This window comes from Centropristis striata, chromosome 7 (assembly GCF_030273125.1).
Source record: "Centropristis striata isolate RG_2023a ecotype Rhode Island chromosome 7, C.striata_1.0, whole genome shotgun sequence".
Taxonomy (NCBI): domain Eukaryota; kingdom Metazoa; phylum Chordata; class Actinopteri; order Perciformes; family Serranidae; genus Centropristis; species Centropristis striata.
In genome coordinates this window covers 40,186,754-40,209,590 of record NC_081523.1, presented here as the reverse complement: position 1 = coordinate 40,209,590, position 22,837 = coordinate 40,186,754, and the positions used below count along the sequence as shown (strand labels likewise).

Genomic DNA, 22,837 nt, shown 5'->3' with positions numbered 1-22,837 from the left:
CTTCATACTAGGGTGCCTTAATGAGTGCCCTTCTAGTGCCCTTTTTCCAGTTTGGTGCCTCCGTGGTTGAAAAAGCGTGCAAAAAACCCTCTAGAGTGGTGAAAATGAGAGAAAGTGCCTTATTGGCTGCCCTTTACACATGAAAAAACGTATTGATTGCCCTCTAGGGTTCCCCTTTATACAATAAATTATGATGATGTTCCCTCTAGAGATTCTAGAGGGGAAAGCGGTGAAATTCGGTCATTAGCGAAAGCTAGCAGCTAACTGATGCTAGTGGCTAACTGACGCTAGCGGCGCTGCTTGTTACAGCTACAAGAGTAGCCATTTGCGTATCAATGCTAACTCAAAATTGTGGTCACAACATTAGCTGACAAGTTATTACAATGTAAATTATAAGTTAGTGCAACTTACAGTTGAGTTGACAAAAAATCTGAATTCAGAGTTGAGCAAACTCAAAAACAAAACTTTAAATATTTAGTTTAATTGTCCAACTTAAAATTTTATAGACGTTTGTTGCTTTGAAATTTTGAGTTCACCCAACTTTTCTTTTTTTGCAGTGTACTGCCAGCTAACCTTTAAGCCCTTTTGTTTGTTTTATGCCAGTTACTGATGTAAGTGTGTGTATAGCAAAGGCTGTAGTGATACATAATAGTTAATAAATACGTCTACAAGTTTGCAGCTACGTATCCCGGTACCAGCCCCTCATTGTGGCTTAGCTTTTTGTTTTGTCAAAATCAAGTCACTACAGTAATGTTTTTAATATGCAATAAATAACTATATTTAACATATTCTCCATAACGGCAGCTGTAAATTAAGCCATCAGAGAACAGATCTCCCTATAATATAAACACTAACAGACAAAAGTTTGGACACACCTTTGCATTCAATGCTTTTATTTTGATTAAATCTTCTATATTGTAGATTAATATTAAACACATCAAAACTATGATGAATTATGTAGTAAATAGCAGTAAACAAAGCAAAATGTTTTATATTTTAGATTCCTCAGAGTATCCACCTTCTGCGTTGATGGGCTCAAACATATTAAGGCAAGAAATTCCACTAATTCACTTGACAAGAACACCTGTTACCTGAACAGCATCCAGGTGAGCAGCTCATGAAGCCGACTGGGAGAATAACACAAGAGTGTAAAGCTGACATCAAGCATCAGGCGGAGCATCTGTTATCTTACATTTTGCAGTTATGTTTAGTGAATATTGGTCCTAATCTAACAAAGGTCATATTACACCTATTTTAAAGTCTCTGCATTAGCTTCCTGTGCATTTCAGAATTGATTTTAAGATTGTTTTACTGGTTTATAAATCTCTTAATGGTCTTAGTCCAGCCTGATTATCTGATTTACTTTCATCCTCTGAACCCTGGAGGACCCTCAGGTCTTCTGGGAGCCTTTTAATAAAACCAAAAGTTAGAACAAAATACCAAAAGTTAGAACAAAAACCCACGGTGAGGTGTTGTTTTCTCACTGTGATCCACGTTTGTGGATCAGCCTCCTGAAGACCTGAAGCCATCACAGACGCTTCATATTTTTAAGAGCAAATTTAAGACTTATCTTTTTAACTTGGCTTTTACCTGAACCATTTTTAGATTTTTCTGCTCATGCATCTTAGTGTTATTACATCTTCTTTTATTTATTTGCTACTATTTATTAGTCTATCTATATATTTTATCATGCTCTAGTTATCTTAATTATTTATTTAGTGTTTTATCTTTTTTATCCAGCTTTTTATTTTATATTTATTTTATTTTTATTTTATTATATTTTATATATACATTACTTTCCATTGTCATTGACTTTTACTTTTTATTTATTTAATTTTTTATTATATATATCTTTTTTTATCTTATTTTATTCTATCTTACTTTTCCCTTTATCTAATTTATTTCTAAGCTGCCTCCAGTGTTTCCTCACTGCTCCATGTTGAGATGGAGCTTCCTCAGTTTGTGTTTTGTTTTTAATGGGATGGAGGGATGAAGGTGGGTGGTAGGTAGCTAGTGCACCAGGTTATCTATTTTTTTATTTTTTAAAGTCTGGGAAATGCATCAGTGCACAATTCCCCACAAAAATCAATTAGTACCACTGTGTTGGAAGAACACAAATGAGAAAACACAATTAGAATGTTTTTGTATTTTTTATTTATTTATTTAGTTTTCTTCAAACATTCAATATTTCAGTTTTTACTTTGTAGCCACTTTGTAGTACCTCTTAAGTTGATGTTCCAGAGCCTACAGAGTTGAAATAATTGTTAAAAAAAACAAAAAGCTGTGTAAAATGATCAGAAACAATAGGCTGACAAACAACAGAACCTGACAGTGAGAGAGAAAGCAACAGACAGTAGAAAAGTTAAAAAGGCATCATGTAACATGACAAACGTCTCTCTATAGCAGCTATTCTCAACCTTGGGGTCGGGACCCCAATTGGGGTCGCGAGATGATTTCTGGGGGTCGCCAAATCATTTTGGAAGTCAGCTCTGTCTCCACTGTATTAAAGTGTTCATGTGTTCATGTGTTTTAGTCTTTTTGCGTCATTGTGTCTTTTTTTTAGTCATTTTGTGTCTTTTTTGATCATTTTCTTTCTTTTTTGTCATTTTGTGTCGTTTTTTAGTCATTATGTGTCTTTTTTGGTCATTTTGTTTCTTTTCTGGGTGATCTGAACTGTGCTTGTGAGATTCTGTTCAGTTCAACATGCATGTGAAATTGGGGGTCGCGACTCAAAAAGACACAAAATGACCAAAAAAGACACAAAATGACTAAAAAATGACACAAAATGACTTGGTTGAAAAATGAAAATGAAAAATAATTTGGCGACCCCCAGAAATCATCTCCCGACCCCAATTGGGGTCCCGACCCCAAGGTTGAGAATTGCTGCTCTAAAGGTAGACGGGGCTCTTTGGTAATTAATTCATACTACAGCTACTGTACATCTGTAAACCTCCATGATGTCCATGTTGTGATCAGGATTCATTTATGGCAAAACATGAATAGATCAGTAATACAACAGACAGGCAATAAACAACACTTTGAATGAACTAGTCAGAAGGAGAGTTTAATTAAATAAAAACAAGGGTAACTGCTCTCTCCCACTGAGTATATACTTGTAATCTTATTGTTCCCTTTGACAATTTGTTTCATTGCTTCACATGTTCCATTGCTCCATCAGTGCAACTATTAGGACGTCAATCCCTGAGGACAAACATTTATATTTGTCACTGAATAAATAAAACTCATCTAAAAATGAACAAAGCTATCAAAAAGGTATAATGAGCATCTATGTGAAACAATCAATCTGTCTTTAGATTTGGGCCCATTTTCCCCTGCAAACACTTTATGTATTAATAAATACTTCCCCATCAACAATCCATGTAGAGATGAAGGAAACTAAACTTTTCACACAATTTAAATCAAGCTGGTATTGTGGAGCTTTGATTGACTAAACTCCATGCAAGTCCACATCAGAGCTGTACAGTACAGTATGGAGCACACACTGAAGAACCAGCAGCAGCTTCAGGTAAACACACTTTATGAATTGGTCTAGACGGATTTCAGAATAAAGGCCTCCTATAAGAAGTGAGGAGCATTTATGGGTACAAGTCAGGAACCGGCCTACCTTACAGATCTTACAGAGTCCAAAAAAAATGGTTCCCAAGTGAAATTTTTAGTTTTTGACCTTCTAATTTGTATCAAATGGCCACCAAATTGCCCATCTTGCTCAGTCATTGGACCATTTCCCCTTAGTTTTTTGTAAGTAGGCAAAATACCAACTTTAACATTTAAAAGTGATATTGAATATTTTTGTCGGCCTTAAAAAAATGACACAAATAATGCTTAATTTCACCTTAAAAGTTGGTATTTTGCATATATATGTATATATAAAAAAGCCACTGAGCCTCCACTATATCCTTGCTCTGACTCTAGACTATAGATCCAGAAACTTAATTTCCTCATCTTTGATTGCCTACTTACAAAAAAACTAAGGGGAAATGGTCCAATGCCCAATGGCCGCCATTTTGATATGCAAATGAGAAGGTCAAAAACTCAAAATTTCGCGTCGAAACCATTTTTTTGGATTCAGCACCCTTGAAATAAGTAAAGTAGGCCAGTTCCTGACTTGTACCCATAAATGCTCCTCACTTTCACTTTTTGGACAATTCCATCTAGACTAAATGTACAAGTGATGTTTTTTTGGTTCAGCTGAACAGATTCATACCAGAAGACCACTATGGCCAGTTGCCACCAGTATCAGGTGATGCAACAAGGAGCCAACAGCAGAAGTGGAACTCTCATGTTTGACTTCATGTTTCCAAAAGGACTTTCTGAAAACAATCCACCTTTCATTTATCATCACAAACGTAATGACCACTCATCACCGCTTTCTCCTTCACAGTCTCAGCCGTCCGCCTTTGATTCAGATCCAGCAAGGCCTTCAGCAGGTCATTTAAGGAGCCTTCTCTGCCCTTTTTCTCTACCCAAATGTTCAGCAACTCGTGGATCTTGTCTTCATAGAGAAGGTGCTCTTTGCTCCTGATCACATTTTCGTTAATTTCAAGATGGCGGAAGAATCTCTTGTGGTAGTTGTAGTCAATTTCCTCGAAATACTCGAAGCATTTCCTCAGAGACTCCTCACCTACGAACAGAGATAAAGACCTTCATTCACCTGACCTGAGCTGTAATAACAGCATTTTATCATCAACATTTGGAGATCGTACATAAATAGGTGCACCAGAAGAGAGTGGCATCATGGAAAAGTGGAGCAGTGTGTCTCACTGTTCCATGGGCATCTAAGTCAGCTATTCTCAACCTTGGGGTCGCGAGATGATTTCTGGGGGTCGCCAAATCATTTTGGAAGTCAGCTCTGTCTCCACATGTGTTCATGTGTTAATGTGTTAATGTGTTTTAGTCTTTTTGGTCACTTAATGTCTTTTTTGGTCATTTTGTGTCTTTTTTGTGTCTTTTTTTGGTCATTTTGTGTCTTTTTTTGATCATTTTGTGTCTTTTTTAGTCATTTTGTGTCTTTTTTTGATCATTTTGTGGTCAATTTGTGTCTTTTTTTGGTCATTTTGTGTGTTATTTGGTCATTTTGTGTCTTTTTTTGATCATTTTGTGTCTTTTTTAGTCATTTTGTGTCTTTTTTTGATCATTTTGTGGTGAATTTGTGTCTTTTCTTGGTCATTTTGTTTCCTTTTTTTGGTCATTTAGTGTCTTTTTTGGTCATTTTGTCGTCATTTTGTGTCTTTTTTTGATCATTTTGTGGTCAATTTGTGTCTTTTTTTGGTCATTTTGTTTCCTTTTTTTGGTCATTTTGTGTCTTTTTTGGTCATTTTGTTTTTCCTTTTTTAGGTATTTTTTTCTTTTTTGGGTGATCTGAACTGTGCGTGTGAGATTCTGTTCAGTGAGTGGGGGTCACGGACAACATGCATGTTAAATTGGGGGTCGCGACTCAAAAAGGTTGAGAACTACTGATCTAAGTAATGCAAAGAGGGAGATAAAGTTTGAGGGAAGGAATGGAAATTAAAAAAAACACTTTACCATTCACAGGAACAAGAGTATTCTGACTTTTTAACTTGCAAACTGACTTAAATTATCAAAATAGTTGATTATTATGTTGATTAACTACTTGATTAATCAGCCACTTGTTTTTTTTTAATTGATCACATTTAGAACATAACTTTAGTTAAATCTGGTTGAGCAATGTCTACAGTTTTCATCCACTTCTCACTGTCCAGTTAGACAAGTCATCATATTTTGTCTCCTCCTTTGTGTTTGACACGCTAGGCTACATGCTAACAGAATCATTATGAATCCATCTTAAATTCAGCGTGGTAGCAATCTGCCAAATATCGAGACATTTGGCTTCAGTTTTATCAATAAAATGTCACTGGGATCTATGTGCATGCCGGTTTAAAACATGTTTTATAGAGATTCAGAATTTGAAATTTCTTATGTTGGCTATCTTAAAGCTAGGTTGTATTGAGTTGTTTGGAATTCGTTCCATGTGTGTTTGTGCTTATTAGGGAGATGAATGTGATCTTGCAGCAAACTAGGGCAGCATTCATAATGTTGAGACATAATGGGCGTGTACAGAAATCAGCTCTGTTTGATTTCCTTATATGGTCATTCCCTCAACCTGGCCAGGTATTGACTCTATTTGGACACATTGTGTTTGTGCTCAGCAGATATGAGTCATTTCTTTTTCTTTTTTTTTTTGCTTGATCGGAAGTACATTCCACTGATTGGGCAAAGTCTTATGATAACACAGAAGATAAAAAATGAGTCATATTTTATTATGCTTGTAGTATAAGAACGTTATCTAAGTATCTCTTTGTAAACAAGTCATTTCCTGTGAGTTGAACTGTTTTAAAATGATTTAAGTCACAGTCAGGAGGGAAAAACAACAATCAAACAAGTACTAAAGTACGAGAGTCCATTACAACGTCCCAGAATCCAAAGTAGAGTAAGACTGATATATCTGTCAGACGATATAATCTGACATATTGGTATCTATCGTATCGGCGTAAGTGTTGTCAGATGTGCACAAATATGATTCTATATGTCCAGCAGAGCGCTGGACATACAGAATATTCATTCTTCTAAGGTGTGGGGCTACTCCAAAGATGGTGATGTAGTCCAGCTGTTCTCAACCTTGGGGTCCCGACCTCAATTGGGGTCGTGAGATGATTTCTGGGGGTCGCCAAATCATTTTGGAAGTCAGCTCTGTCTCCACTGGATTAAAGTGTTCATGTGTTTTAGTCTTTTTGGTCACTTAATGTCTTTTTTTGGGTCATTTTGTCGTCATTTTGTGTCTTTTTTTGGTCATTTTGTGTCTTTTTTGGTCATTTTGTGTCTTTTTTTATCAGTTTGTGTCTTTTTTTGGTCATTTTGTGTCTTTTTTTTATCATTTTGTGGTCAATTTGTGTCTTTTTTGGTCATTTTGTTTCCTTTTTTTTGGTCATTTTGTGTCTTTTTTGGGTGATCTGAACTGTGTGTGTGAGATTCTGTTCAGTGAGCGGGGGTCGCGGACAACATGCATGTTAAATTGGGGGTCGCGACTCAAAAAGGCTGAGAACTACTGACCTAAGTAATGCAAAGAGGGAGATAAAGTTTGAGGGAAGGAATGGAAATAAAAAAAACACTTTACCATTCACAGGAACAAGTTTGGGGAATGGCTCATCTTCCTAAATGACGAAGCAAAGAGAGAAACAAACATTTAAATATGAACAAATCTGTTCATATTTAATTCTTCATGGGTCTTAAATCATACCCCTGCAACTCCTCTCTTATTCTGCTACTTAGCATGTCTAATGCTACCTTGCTTCACCTGAAAACATTTGTTTGAGATTAAAAATGCAATGATGGATTTCAAGTTTGAATGGAAGAAATACAGGCCAATAAGGACATATCTTTATGTTAATGTTTAACAGGTGTAACAAGGAACATGTGACTCATAAATGTATGTTCCAACTCAATTATCAACTTAATTTATAAATAAAAGTATAAGGTTAGTGTAGTGTTAACAAACTCGTATAGAATGATCATGCATTTCAGATATTTCAACAAGAAATCCATATAGAACAGTTTTAATCTACTTTGTCAAGTAAGAAGTGGGGAAACTGAAGGAGAAGCAGATCAAACCAGTGAACCCAGACAGCTGAAGGTGATCCTGTTAAGATAGAAAAGCATTACCCAATAGGAAAAAAAATCATTATCCAATAGGAAAAAAAAGGAAAAACCAGGTAGAAAGGAGAAAAAAAGGTAACACTTTACAATAACCAACTAAATAATGTTTATAGACCAATTATTAACCATTCACAAAGTGCTATACATATTTAATCGTTTAATCTTTTTCAACCAATTTCTGAAAGGTAAATGAATCATTTAAAAATCATTAATATACTTAATATGGTGTTAAAATGTTAAAATGAGTGCAACTAAAACTATTAATGAAGTATTAATTATAATTTAATTTTTGGTAATGGTAAAGTAACTATAAACTTACATTAATATACCATCTATTTGCCATTTATAAATGATTTAGTTAGTTAAACATTAATAAATGATCTATTTACCATTCTAAATTGTCTATAGGCTATATGCACTGCAAAAAAAAAGAAAAGTTGGGTGAACTCAAAATTTCAAGGCAACAAACTTCGATAACATTTTAAGTTGGACAATTAAACTAAATATTTTAAGTTTTGTTTTTGAGTTTGCTCAACTCTGAATTTCTCTGGCACGATTGTAACGCCGCTATGAAATGTCAGCTAATGTTGTGACCACAATTTTGAGTTAGCATTGTAAGCTAATGGCTACTCTTGTAGTTGTAACAAGCAGCGCCGCTAGCATCAGTTAGCCGCTAGCGTCAGTTAGCCGCTAGCGTCAGATAGCCGCTAGCGTCAGTTAGCCGCTAGCGTCAGATAGCCGCTAGCGTCAGCTAGCCGCTAGCTTTCACTAATGACCGAATTTCCCAACAAAGAAATAAGAGTTATCAGAACTATTGTCCCTTGTTGTGAACCCCAACTTAAAGATATAAGTAACAACAACTCACCAACTTGTTTTTGAGCAGACAACTGGCTTCCTTTGTTGTGCTAACTTACATTATTGCCCTAAATGTCAGTAATTTATATTTCCAAGTTTTACCAAATTAAATCACTGTTTTAGGCCAAAAAATACAAGTTGGCTTTTTTTGCAGTGTGGTTTATAAATGATGATTAAACATTAATAAATTATCTGTTTCCCCATTTATAAATGATGGTTATTGTAAAGTGTTACCGAAAAAAAAGTAAGGATGGAAGAACGGGTGGAAATGAGCCATTGCTCTCACCCTCCTGTTGGGCGCTGTGGGGACCACGGGGCTGGCTCGGGGGGGAGACAGACCAGTTAGACTGTACTGGGAGTTACTGGCTGAGCTGTTGAGGCTGTCACACAGCCCTGTACGCTCATCCTCCATACCGCCGGAGGACTTGGCTCTCACCAGTTGCCGGGTTAGCATCAGATTTGAGCAGCTCGGCCTTCGGGTTTCTCCATTGGCCTTTTCATCAGTAGGACAGTTGTTACTGTAATGCTGAAGAGGATGACAACGATCACCAAGACGCACTGGGAACGGATCACTTAAACCAGCTATTCTTAATCTTGGGGTTGGGACCCCAATTGGGGTCGCGAGTGGGTTTTTAAGTAATTGGTTGTTGGTTATGCTGAAAGATGAACTGTCCGGTGTGCTAGAGAGCAGGTTATCTTCAGGACTGATCTGGATTTAGCTGCATTCATCCTACCAACAATTCTGACCGGTCCTCCTGTTCCCTCCACTGAAAGCACCGCCCATAGTGGGTGGCCATTAGCCTAGCTAACGCCAGACTAATCACAAATGAGATTAGTCTATAAACCAGCTCTAGCATCTCTACTTTGAGACTAAAATGCTGATTTCTGCTTCTGCAGCATGTTCTGGCTCTGGCTGCTCTATAGTTTCAGCTCTCAGTCTACCGGCAGTGTTAGTGTGTGTGTGTGTGTGTGTCTGTGAGAGAGTGTTGCTTGCTGCTTTGCTTCTCCAGTTCTCACTTTCTGCAAGATTATTTATTTTTACTCCTTATCCCCCCTCATGTCATTCAGCCTCACACATCCACTGATTTTATGGTCACTAGACGAGCTCCTGGGGGTCTCTGGGGGCTCCGCTGTCCCCCAGCTCGTAGCCAGATCACCGTGGTTACAGCAGCGAGCAGTAGCGGGGCTAGTTGGTAGATTAGGCTTTGGCCAAATCCTGTCGGAAGTAAGGCTAAAACATACTTTTTCACGGTGAAACAAGAGTGTAAAGTCAATTGTTGTTCTTCTTTTAAAATAAACTTTCGCTCTAAACTATTTAAAACGCCGTCAGCTAGATCGAATAGAGAGTTTTGCGTCTGTTGCAGCCAAACTACAAAACTACAAGCTTCCATCTGTCCAGTAGTACGCGTCATCGTCTTGCCGTTCCTCCCCGTTCTGTGATTGGATCCTAAAACAGGACTAAGAAACCGCCGTAGTTTCCAGACCCTTTCGCAGTTCGAAATGAAATCGAGCGTGCAAGGCAGTATGGGTATACCCAGGCTAGGTGGCCATATGACGTTTAATCAAGAGTGCTTTCTGTCTAGCAGCTTGACCATAAAGGCCTGATGGATGCAATGAGGAGGTGATTCCTGCAGGTTCTTTTATCTCTGCAGAAGACTTCCAAAGCTCTTTTAAAGTCTGCATTGAGTAAACCACAATCTGGACAGCAAATAGTCTGTCCTCATGCATTCACATTTCAGCTTTTGAGTTTTAATACATCTGCAAAATTTTCTTCAAAAAATAAACAAAAAAATCAACAAGCTCGTTTTCATTGAAAGTGTAGATTGAAAAAATGGCAATTATCTTTTTTAAATTAAATGCAACACTAGACTCACTTGGAGCCCTTTTACTGACTGGTTGCCGTGACAATGCAGTGTTGTCATTGATTTGGTGTACTTATCTGTTGAGAGGTTTCAGTGTGGTGGTCTGTGGTTGTGTTTGTTTGTTGTTTTTTTTGTTTGTTTGTTTTTGTTTTTTCAACTCATTTACGAAAAAAAAGGAGAAGAAAACAACTTAGGGAGTGAATTCTGGCCTTGATGGCTCCCTGACTGAATGAATGTATTCCTCCCTGTCTGTAATATTTGTTTGTTAAACTTCAATAAAAAGTAAAAAAAAAAATGTAACACTAGAAAAAAGTAAGTAAGTAAGTAAACTTTATTTATATAGCACCTTTCGCAGACAGAAGTCACAAAGTGCTTCACATTAACAGAAAAAAGGAGTCGTCTAAAAAAAAAAACTTTCTGAAACAAACATATCAAAATATTATGAGTGACTCACCGGTCCAGGTTTCAGTCTGTTGGATACATTTATCTGAGAATCTGAAAGATACAAAGAAAGGATTATGTAATTTAAGTCCTCAAGCAGCTATTTGACACATATAATTGTTTGTTTATTTATCCAGTAAGGTTAATTGAAGTCAGAGTAACAAAACTGAGATCAGGGGATTTTTACAGAAAAGGTAAAGACTTGAAATAATCATCTTAACATGTCTGCATCGAAATGAAAAAATGTTTTGTTCTGCTTGCAAACAAGTAAAAGCAGTTCAGCTTCAAGTTTGTTCTGACGACATACAGACTTATTATACATGTTGATTATGTAGGCCTACCAGCTATTTATCCTGCTGCACCTTTTACTGTGCACCATAAGCTGCATTACCTGCTGATCATCAGCTGAAACAACCAGCGTCATACCTGCCAGGTGTAGTCCAGCTCAACAGGTTTCTGTGCCATCATACTACAAACACATGCACCGTTTTGGCAAGGATGCACACTGTGTCAGAGAGACAAAGGCTGCAGTGACATTTCTGTTTGTTCACTTCCCCAATCTAACCATTCAGTCCACGGTCAGACAATCTAACCATTCAGCACATGGTCAGACAATCTAACCATTCAGAACATGGTCAGACAACCTAACCATGCAGCAACTGGCACTAACAGAAAACTGCATTCTGCTTTCTCAAACAATCGTTAAAATTAACATTATCACAAACTCCACATACAATGCATCGACTACATCAGTAGTTCTCAACCTTTTTGAGTCGCGACCCCCAATTTAACATGCATGTTGTCCACGACCCCCACTCACTGAACACAATCTCACACGCACAGTTCAGATCACCCAAAAAAAAGACACAAAATGACAAAAAAAAAGACACAAAATGAAACGAAAAGACACAAAATTACCAAAAAAGACACAAAATTACCCAAACAAGAAACAAAATGACCCAAAAAGACACAAAATGACAAAAAAAGTCAAAATTACCAAAAAAAGGAAACAAAATGACCAAAAAAGACACAAAATTACCAAAAAAAAGACACAAAATGACCAAAAAAGACACAAAATGACCAAAAAAGACACAAATTGACCAGAAAAAGACGCAAAATTACCCAAAAAAGAAACAAAATGACCCAAAAAGACACAAAATGACTAAAAAAAGTCAAAATGACCAAAAAAAGGAAACAAAATTACCAAAAAGACACTAAATGAAACAAAAAAAGACACAAAATTACCAAAAAAAATACACAAAATGACCAGAAAAGACACAAAATTACAAAAAAAAACCCCACAACAACAAAAAGTCCTTTTCTTTCTTTCTTTGTTAATAAAAATTATTTAAAAAAACAAAACACAAAATGACCAAAAAAGACATTAAGTGACCAAAAAGACTAAAACACATGAACACTTCAACACAGTGGAGACAGAGCTGACTTCCAAAATGATTTGGCGATCCGACCCCAAGGTTGAGAATAGCTGGACATATAGAATCATATTTGTGCACATCTGACAACACTTACGCCGATACGATAGAAACCAATATGTCAGATTATATCGTCTGACAGATATATCAGTCTTACTCTACTTTGGATTCTGGGACGTTGTAATGGACTCTTGTTTTTCCCTCCTGACTGTGACTCAAGTCATTTTTAAAACAGTTCCACTCACAGGAAATTACTTGTTTACAAAGAGATACTTGTATAATGTTCTCATACTACAAGCATAATAAAATATGACTAATTTCTCCTCTTCTTTGTTTTCTAGGGTTTGGTCATGATGATGCAACACTTCATAAGACTTCGCCCAACCAATGGAATGCACTTCTGATCAAGCCACAAGCTAATAAACAAGGTTAGAGGAGGGCAGGTGGGTGAACACGCCCATTATGTCTCAACATTATGAATGCTGCTCTAGTTTGCTGCAAGATCACATGCATCTCCCTAAAAAGCACCTGCCCCAAACATGGAACAAATTCAAAACAACTCAATACAACCTAGCTTTAAGATAGCCAACATAAGAAATTTCAAATTCTGAATCTCTATAAAACATGTTTTAAACCGGCATGCACATAGTTCCCAATGACATTTTATTGATAAAACTGAAGCCAAATGTCTCGATATTTGGTGGATTACTACCACGCCGAATTTAAGATGGATTCATAATGATTCTGTTAGCATGTAGCCTAGCATGTCAAACACAAAGGAGGAGACAAAATATGACGACTTGTCTAACTGGACAGGGAAGTGGATGAAAACTGTAGACATTGCTCAACCAGATTTAACTAAAGTTATGTTCTAAATGTGATCAATTTAAAAAAAACAAGTGGCTGATTAATCAAGTAGTTAATCAACATATTAATCAGCAACTATTTTGATAATTTAAGTCAGTTTGCAAGTTAAAAAGTCAGAATACTCTTGTTCCTGTGAATGGTAAAGTGTTTTTTTAAATTTCCATTCCTTCTCTCAAACTTTATCTCCCTCTTTGCATTACTTAGATCAGTAGTTCTCAACCTTTTTGAGTCGCGACCCCAAATTTAACATGCATGTTGTCCGCGACCCCCGCTCACTGAACACAATCTCACAAAAAGACACAAATTGACGACAAAATGATCAAAAAAGACACAAAATGACCAAAAAAAGACACAAAATGACTAAAAAAAAGACACAAAATGACCAAAAAAAGACACAAAATGACCAAAAAAAGACACAAAATGACTAAAAAAAAGACACAAAATGACCAAAAAAAGACACAAAATGACTAAAAAAAGACACAAAATGACTAAAAAAAGGAAACAAAATGACCAAAAAAAGACACAAATTGACCACAAAATGATCAAAAAAAGACACAAAATGACTAAAAAAAGACACAAAATGACTAAAAAAAGGAAGCAAAATGACAAAAAAAAGACACAAATTGACCACGAAATGATCAAAAAAAGACACAAAATGACGACAAAGTTAAAAAGTCAGAATATTCTTAAGTTCCAGCTTCTTCATTGTGAGGATGATCTCTCTGTTCTCTGTTCTGAACTCTATTAAGTTCACTTAATACTTATACGCTTTAAGGAGGCGCAGAAGTCTAGTTTTCTCTCATTACATAAAGATTTTGCTGGGTAAAATATCTGACTGAGTCCTAAAATGTCTTTGTAGAACCAAACAAATATAATTTAGCAGTGAACGTATCAGTAGCCAGAGAGGTGTACTCTGCCCTACAAAGCAAAAAGGCAGTAACTGCATTTTTGGTAAAAAATGAGTTATTATCATTTTCATGACTTTCAAGGCATCCTTTGTTATGTGACAAAACATCTTATCTCAAATGCGTGTCGTTTTGGAGAAAAATGGTAGTGGTTTGTACAGTAACTAAACGGCTGGATTACAGGATAACTTTAAAGTCATTTTTCTCAGTTCTGCACTCTGCCTAGTTACTGCCTTTTTGCTTTGTAGGGCAGCACTGGCGTCTTTAAAATTCTGCACTTGACAGGATTAGATTTAAAGACGAGGCACCAAGATGGCACTTCATTTCCTGCTATAAAGTTATGCATTTCTTTAGCCTTTAGCAAGATAAACAATTCCATTACGCACCAAATTTTGACTGTCAGAAATGTGCATTCTATAATCTCCGTCGCCAGGTCTTAAACTCCTGACTGATGTTGTCATTGTTCCATCCTGATTGTGGCGGACAGAGCTTCAGCTAGAGCCCAGTCTTTAACTTCTTATTATAGTATTTCTTCAAAGAGTTTTTTACCTACCTATTGTTCTCCTCCTTTTCCACCACACGACAGCTATCACAAAAGCTGCACACACAGTAAGGCCCAGTACGATTGGCACAATCACATAGACCTTGGCTGAAAAAACAAAAAAAACAACACAATTGACAACTATTAGCATTACCATTATTACCATATTATGGTAATAAAAGCATATTTCACTCTTTGTTTTCTCATGTTGCAGCTTCACAAATGCATTTTTGACCTGGAAATCAGACCAGAAAATGTGGGATATATTTTTCAGAAAATGCCATGCACGTCTCCAGTGATGACTGGTGTCTTTATAAAGTTATTTTAGCTGTTCAGGAGCTTTTCATTAGACTCCAGTGAGCTGTTTACCTGGGGCAGAGACAGTGTTGGGTCGCTTGGTTTTCTTGCACTCTGTGTTGGCCGTAGAGGTGCAGTTCCTCACGATCTCTTCATCTTCTTCACAGCTAGTTTGGAAACAGGCAAACAAGATGAATTGAAAGCATGAAGGCATTAAATGGGTGAGGCTTGTCTCCAGTTGATCCAAGCATCAGGTGCGTTCTCTTATCCTCTCTCACCTTGAACACTTCTTGCACACTTCACAAGCTTGGTCAGGGTCACAAAATCCTCCCAATCTGCACCGACATTCAGCATCTTCAGTGTGAGTACATGCCCTTACAATTTCCTGATCTGAAAGCAACATGAAAAAGACCTTGTCAAGTCTGAGTTTATGCTCGGAGCACTTTGAAAAGGGTGGGTATTGATTTTTCTTCCGCAGTCATTTCAATCGATAGTGTAAAACTGGCAGGCAGAATTACCTCGGCGGCACTGTGTGCATTTAAAACAGTGCTTCAGTCCGTTTCCGTGCTCGGTGAACGTCCCGTCGTCACATTCCTCACACTGGCCGATCCGTCCATCGCTGCTGCAGGGTGATGCTGTACGTGTTCCTTACACCGCACACACACACACACACAAATCTTGTTATTCATCTACTAGTCTAGATGGAATTGTCCAAAAAGTGAAAGTGAGGAGCATTTATAGGTACAAGTCAGGAACCGGCCTACTTTACTTATTTCAAGGGTGCTGAATCCCAAAAAAAATGGTTCCCAAGCGAAATTTTGAGTTTTTGACCTTCTCATTTGCATATCAAAATGGCAGCCGTTGGTCGTTGGACCATTTCCCCTTGATTTTTTTGTAAGTAGGCAATCAAAGATGAGGAAATTAAGTTTCTGGATCTATAGTCTAGGGTCAGAGCAAGAATATAGTGGAGGCTCAGTGTCTTTTTTATGTAAATATATACATATATATATATATATGCAAAATACAAACTTTTAAAGGTGAAATTAAGCATTATTTGTGTCACTTTTTTTAAGGCCGAGATAAATATTCAATCAATATCACTTTTAAATGTTTCAGTTGGAAATTTGCATATATATATATATATATATATATAAAAGACACTGAGCCTCCACTATATCCTTGCTCTGACCCTAGACTATAGATCCAGAAACTTAATTTCCTCATCTTTGATTGCCTACTTACAAAAAAACTAAGGGGAAATGGTCCAATGACTGTGCAAGATGGGCAATTTGGTGGCCATTTGATACAAATTAGAAGGTCAAAAACTCAAAATTTCACTTGGGAACTATTTTTTTTGGACTCAGCACCCTTGAGATATGTAAGGTAGGCCGGTTCCTGACTTGTACCCATAAATGCTCCTCACTTCTTATAGGAGGCCTTTATTCTGAAATCCGTCTAGACTATGTGGACTACATCGAGTGTGGCTCCATGTTTCTTACCAGCTGGACAGTTTAAACAGCAGATGTTGCCGTTGGGGTACTCCTGGTCCATTCTGCAGCCAACATGGCGTCCCGTCCTGCTGGCTACCAAGTCAAGACCAGACTGTGGATATGTCTCCGAGAACCTGAAGTGCCAGATCAATACTAAAAACAATGCCTGGAGAAAAGATGAGAGTCATCGACATGTTAGAAAAATTCTGTATTTATCGTTTGCCCCCCTTTTTTAAATTAATTTGACCATTTGAAGAGCTGTAAATTAATCAATTTAGAGTATTGACATAAATTGAATCTGAAACTATTTGAAAAATATAATGCTATGAAGAACTTTTTAAAGCACCCACTCAGGTTTAGTGCCGTTCGTGCCTAGTTTTAGTGCCTAAAACAGGTAGTTTTCCATTTTAAATTAAACATTGTTGTGAAAATAATCTTCAGTTGCAGCTAAAATTTTAGTAATTGTTCACTGATAGTATATGGAAAATCTTTGGACTAGGCCAGACCAACACAAGATTTGAGACCAAGACTGATTTTAGAGGGGAAATATTCACTTATTATCAATGTAGCAACCGATATAATACATGTTTGAGCTAAAACAAAAACAATCAATATGACTATAGAACGGTACTCAGATGGCTGCTTTCTCAAACAACTTAATTAAACAATTGTTAAAATTAACATTATCACAAACTTCATATAATGCATCGACTACAGCAGCTATTCTCAACCTTGGGGTCGGGACCCCAATTGGGGTCGCAAGATGATTTCTGGGGGTCGCCAAATCATTTTGGAAGTCAGCTCTGTCTCCACTGTGTTAAAGTGTTCATGTGTTAATGTGTTTTAGTCTTTTTGGTCACTTAATGTATTTTTTTGGTCATTGTGGGGTTTTTTGGTCATTTTGTGTGTTTTTTGGTCATTTTGTGTCTTTTTTTGATCATTTTGTGGTCATTTTGTGTCTTTTTTGGGTCATTTTGTGTGTTTTTTGGTCATTCTGTGTCTTTTTTGGTCATTCTGTGTGTTTTTTGGTCATTTTGTGTCTTTTTTTGATCATTTTGTGGTCATTTTGTTTTGTTTTTTGGTCATTTTGTGTCTTTTTTGGTCATTTTGTGTCTTTTTTGGTCATTTTGTGTCTTTTTTTGATCATTTTGTGGTCAATTTGTGTCTTTTTTGGTCATTTTGTTTCCTTTTTTAGGTAATTTTGTTTCTTTTTTGTATGATCTGAACTGTGCGTGTGAGATTGTGTTCAGTGAGTGGGGGTCGCGGACAACATGCATGCTAAATTGGGGGTCGCGACTCAAAAAGGTTGAGAACTACTGGACTACATCACCATCTTTGGAGTAGTCCCACACCTTAGAAGAATGAATATTTTATATGTCCAGGGCTCTGGCCGTAAACTCCATGAGGCCAGTTTCAAAAGTAAAAAAAAAAGATTCAAAATCACATTTTATATTGGACTAAACGACAAAAAAAAAGACACAAGATTACCAAAAAAAAAGATACAAAATGAGAAGACAGGTGACCCCAAAAAACCCCACAGAAGACACAAAATTACTAAAAAAAAACTAAGTGAAAAATGACTAAGAAATACACAAAATGACCAAAATTCCCACTAGAATAAAAACCAGAGTTGATGACAGGATCACACACAATCACAAGATCACATTTATGTTGGTTTTTCTTTGTTTCTTTTTGGTTCTAAATGTTGATCCAGTAGGTCAGAATAAAAAAATAAATTATTATTAGGTCATATAAGTGAGGTTGTGGTGAAAAAAAACCCAACATGGCATTTAAACAAGCATGTTAAACAATACAGGCAGGATGAAAATGATTCAAAAATGGACAAAATAGCCCATAAAAGGCTCCGTAGAGTTACAGTTACACTCACAGGAAATGACTGGCTGTCCATGGACTGAATGAGTAATTTACAAAGAAACACTTATTTCTTCTCTTCCGTGTTTTCTTAAGTATGGTTATGATGATGCAACACTTCATGAGACTTTGGCCAACCAACCAACCAACCAAAGGAATGTAGCCTACCTCCCATGAAGCCACAAGCTAGCAAACAAGGTTAGAGGAGGGCAGGTGGCTGATGGGAAAAAGGGAATTTCTTTCTTAATCTCCACCAACTAGTCTAGACGGAATTGTCCAAAAAGTGAAAGTGGGGAGCATTTATGGGTACAAGTCGGGAACCGGCCTACTTTACTTATTTCAAGGGTGCTGAATCAAAAAAAAATGGTTCCCAAGCGAAATTTTTGACCTTCTAATTTGTATATCAAATGGCCACCAAATTGCCCATCTTGCACAGTCAGAGCAAGAATATAGTGGAGGCTCAGTGTCTTTTTTATGTATGTATATATGCAAAATACAAACTTTTAAGGTGAAATTAAGCATTATTTGTGTCATTTTTTTAAGGCCGACATAAATATTCAATCAATTTCACTTTTCAATGTTCCAGTTGGTAATTTGCATATATATATATATATATATATATATATATATATATATATATATATATATATAAAAGACACTGAGCCTCCACTATATCCTTGCTCTGACTCTAGACTATAGATCCAGAAACTTAATTTCCTCATCTTTGATTGCCTACTTACAAAAAAACTAAGGGGAAATGGTCCAATGACTGTGCAAGGTGGGCAATTTGGTGGCCATTTGATATACATTTGATATATATATATATCCCTTGAGATATGTAAGGTAGGCCGGTTCCTGATTTGTACCCATAAATGCTCCTCACTTCTTATAGGAGGCCTTTATTCTGAAATCCGTCTAGATGCCTTTAACTTAAACTTACAGGGTTTTTACAAGAAATGACTCATATCTGCTGAGCACAAACACAATGTGTCCAAATAGAGTCAATACCTGGCCAGGTTGAGGGAATGACCATATAAGGAAATCAAACATAGAGCTGATTGCTGTACACGCCCATTATGTCTCAACATTATGCATGCTGCCCTAGTTTACTGCAGGATCACATTCATCTCCCTAACAAGCACAAACACACATGAAAGGGAAGACTGTAAATACTTTACTGTGATTTTTACAGCAACTTATTGGCAGCAATTAACAAGCAACTTACTGCAATTATTATTTACAGTAGAAATACTGTATTTTTATTTACACTACTGTTTTTATATACAGTAAAATAAAAACCAAACACTGTGATTTTAGTTTTATTTACAATACTGGTTTATTTACTGTAAAATATAAAGAAATTAAACACTAATTTTTTTAGTTGTGTTTACAGTACTGATTTGTTAACTGTTAGAATAAAAAAAAAAACAGTTAAACATTGTGATTTTTAATGGTTCTGTATATGGGAATATGACACAGTAAACAATGCTGTTAATTTGATAATAATTTCATCATTATTTTTTATAGAAATAACTAGTAATAGCAAGTAATTACTCTTTACACTAAAGATAAATAAATAATGCTGTTTTTATACATAAATAATAACATAATATGTAAAATAAATAAAAACAAACACCAGACATCAGCACATTCGTTGGTTTTTAAATCTAAAATAAAATCATGCACCCACCAACTATAAACTCAAACATTAGCTCACTATTTTGCAATCTCTTAAGTGTTGTATTTTAACATTGTTTCGTGTTGTGTCTTAATACTGTGACTTTTGCTGTTCTCATGTGTTGTATTGTATTTTAAGAGTGTGAAACTTTGTTGTTGCTGTTTGAAAGGCTTGTTTGTTTGTGTTAGATTGATATTTCTTCCTGCCCAGGGACTACAGAGGAAATTTAGCTAGTATAAACAAATAAATGAAATTAAACACTGATTCTAGTTTTATTTACAGTATTGGTTTCTTTACTGTAGAATTAAAAACAATTAAACACTGATTTTTTGTGTTTACAGTACTGATTTGTTTATTGTAAGAATAAAAAAAAAACAGTTAAACACACATTTTAATGCTACTGTATATGGCAATATGGCACAGTAAACAATGCTGTTAATTTGATAATAATTCCATCATTATTTTTTCATAGAAATAACTAGTAATTGCAAGTAATCACTCTATACACTAAAGAAAATAATATTGATATAATTACTGTTTTACGATTGATTTCCATACTGTGTTTTGTATGGAAAAAATTACTTTAAGTTAATTATTTAAACAGCATTTTATAGGACTGATTCTGATCAAAATTATGATTAAAAATTATGGAAAAATACAGTAGTCTACTTTACTTTTCATACCGTCTACTGTGTAGACACAGTAATGCTTTGACAGTGATGAACTGTGAATAATACAGTAAATAACTGTAGATTTCAGTGAATTCAAAACAACTAAATACAACCTTGCTTTGAGATAGCCTACATAAGAAATTTCAAATTCTGAATCTCTATAAAACATGTTTTAAACTGGCATGCATATAGTTCTCAATGACATTTTATTAATTAAACTGAAACTTTTGGGGGGAGTTGCAATAGTTTCCACTCGCCGAATATGTGCAGATTATGAGTGAGAATAATGTCAGGTGTAAGAGCTGAAACATTAAGTCAATAAAGCCAGATGTCTGGATATTTGGCGGATTACTACCACGCCGAATTGAAGATAGATTAATAATAATAATTCATAAAATACAGTTTGCTCGAGAATGTAGAATGCATACGTTTAGAAATGACTAAGATCACTTTAAATTGATGCATTCTTAAATACAGGTTTGGTCAACACACCAGGAAGACAACAAGTAGAGTTCGGGCATAAAGTAGTGTTTTCTTTTATTATTATTATTATTAAATAAAGTTAATTTAATGTGAATTGTCAATTTACCCCTGTGGTCGACCATGACCAGGAACTTCTGAGTAGCTTACTGTCGTATCGTCACACTGTTAAAATAATCGCCTAAGTCATTTTTTGCCAGAATTGTTGCTGGTTTTTTGCCTAAATCTCCTCATAGCCACCTATGGTAAAATCTCCTAAATCCTCAGTTGATCAGATCATGTGATTTTCCCCTTTAAGATAAAGTGTGTGACTAAAGCGGATTTATTATGCCTAAGTCAAAATAAAATGTGCCTTAAGCAAGATATGGTAACACTTTATTTTGAAGGTGTCTACAGAAGAGTGACATGAGCGTGTCATAAACATGACATGGGATGTGTCATGAACATTAATGACACTTTGAAGTAACATTAATGCTCATGATACTTGTCATGTCATGTTTCTGACAGGTTTGTGTTATGTAGACACCTTCAAAATAAAGTGTTACCATATCTTGCTTAAGTCACAAAAGCATGTTCAAAAAATTGCCTAAGTCATTTATTTCTCTTAAGTTACATAATTTAGTGTTATTACTATGCCAATAGCCATCCTTTGTTACATCCGTTTTGAGTGAAATGATCAATAAATGTCATATGTTACACTTTTGGTGAAGTTTTTTGTGTTTCCTGCAAAACTTGAAAAAATTTGTTAGGCAATTATTTTAACAGGGTGATAAAATAAAAATTAACCTTATTCTACCTCTAACCTTTTATACAAAATGAGTTAGGAGTTATTTAAACAAAAGTTTCAAGTTATTTTAACAGGGTGACGGTATGAAGGGAAAGCTTGAATGAACGAGTAACTTTTTGAAGCAGATGAGGAATTTAGCACCTATAAGCTGAGACAAACAGAGGCACTGACAGATAGATGTGACATTTTAAGAAGAGGCTCGTGCAGACATGCACGAGAAACCCGGAAAATCCCTATGGCGCAAACGTGAGGAACGTGTGGAATTATATTTTACTACAACTTTTGAAAGTTAAATAATGTTAAAAGTTCGGATGCGTTCTGTTGATAATTCGTAAGCAGAGCTATTCAGTCTTTAAGTTTATCCACATGAAGGAAATACCATCTCCGAGGTGTTTTATTAACTCAGTGAGTAAGAAGCCGGCAGCTCGGCCCACAACACTAACAAACTTTTTGTGCCATTTAAAAGTCACTCACCATATACTGTTGAAGCGTGTTCATGCTTTAGTAGCGCTGCTAAAGTCCACAGCCTTAGATTAAGTCATCCCAAAGTGTTTTTGTAACAAAATGCTTTGACAGGAGCCGCGCGTGCTTTCCTCTCAGAGTCTAGCGCAGGTGTGACGACTGTGGCTTAATCACATGACGTATATCTCTGTGGGCGGGGCCACACCTTGTCCGCTCAACAGACAGAACTTCATGGCACAGATACAAACAGACAGAAAAACAAGTGACTGATGGAAAGAGGAGCTGGTGCAAATGGCTGCTGGTGGGAAAAAATTAGGGGTGTCATAGTCAGACTAGATAATATTGCCAACATCATACATAATTTTATATCTAAAAAATGATAGATGGTCACAATATAGACTACTTTCAATGAACAGTCTAAGAAATAACCACATGGTAAAAGCTATGTGTGTACTTCTGTGTGAATTAAATACTTGACAAATGAAAAAAGTACTGTCTTTTGAG

At 36.0% G+C, this 22,837-nt stretch overlaps 1 protein-coding gene across 1 annotated transcript; it reads right to left on the bottom strand.

The window, feature by feature from the left end:
* Positions 1-4,121: 4,121 nt before the first annotated feature.
* Positions 4,122-22,492, bottom strand: hdr (hematopoietic death receptor). The gene is made up of 9 exons (XM_059338090.1): positions 22,346-22,492; positions 16,393-16,549; positions 15,412-15,540; positions 15,172-15,283; positions 14,966-15,060; positions 14,609-14,704; positions 10,864-10,904; positions 7,154-7,190; positions 4,122-4,642 (listed from the first exon to the last, which is right to left on the bottom strand). Exons 1-9 carry the CDS (start codon positions 22,367-22,369, stop codon positions 4,350-4,352), a joined length of 984 nt encoding a protein of 327 aa, XP_059194073.1. The 5' UTR covers positions 22,370-22,492; the 3' UTR covers positions 4,122-4,349.
* Positions 22,493-22,837: the final 345 nt, after the last annotated feature.

What these genes read in the sequence shown, in the direction of transcription:
- hdr (XM_059338090.1), bottom strand. Translation starts at nt 22,369, where the DNA reads ATGAACACGCTTCAACAGTATATG. An exon ending in ACACGCTTCAACAGTATATG is followed by an intron (nt 16,550 to 22,345) that starts GTGAGTGACTTT and finishes TCTTTTCTCCAG; the next exon opens with GCATTGTTTTTAGTATTGAT. An exon ending in GTGTGCAAGAAGTGTTCAAG is followed by an intron (nt 15,061 to 15,171) that starts GTGAGAGAGGAT and finishes TTTCCAAACTAG; the next exon opens with CTGTGAAGAAGATGAAGAGA.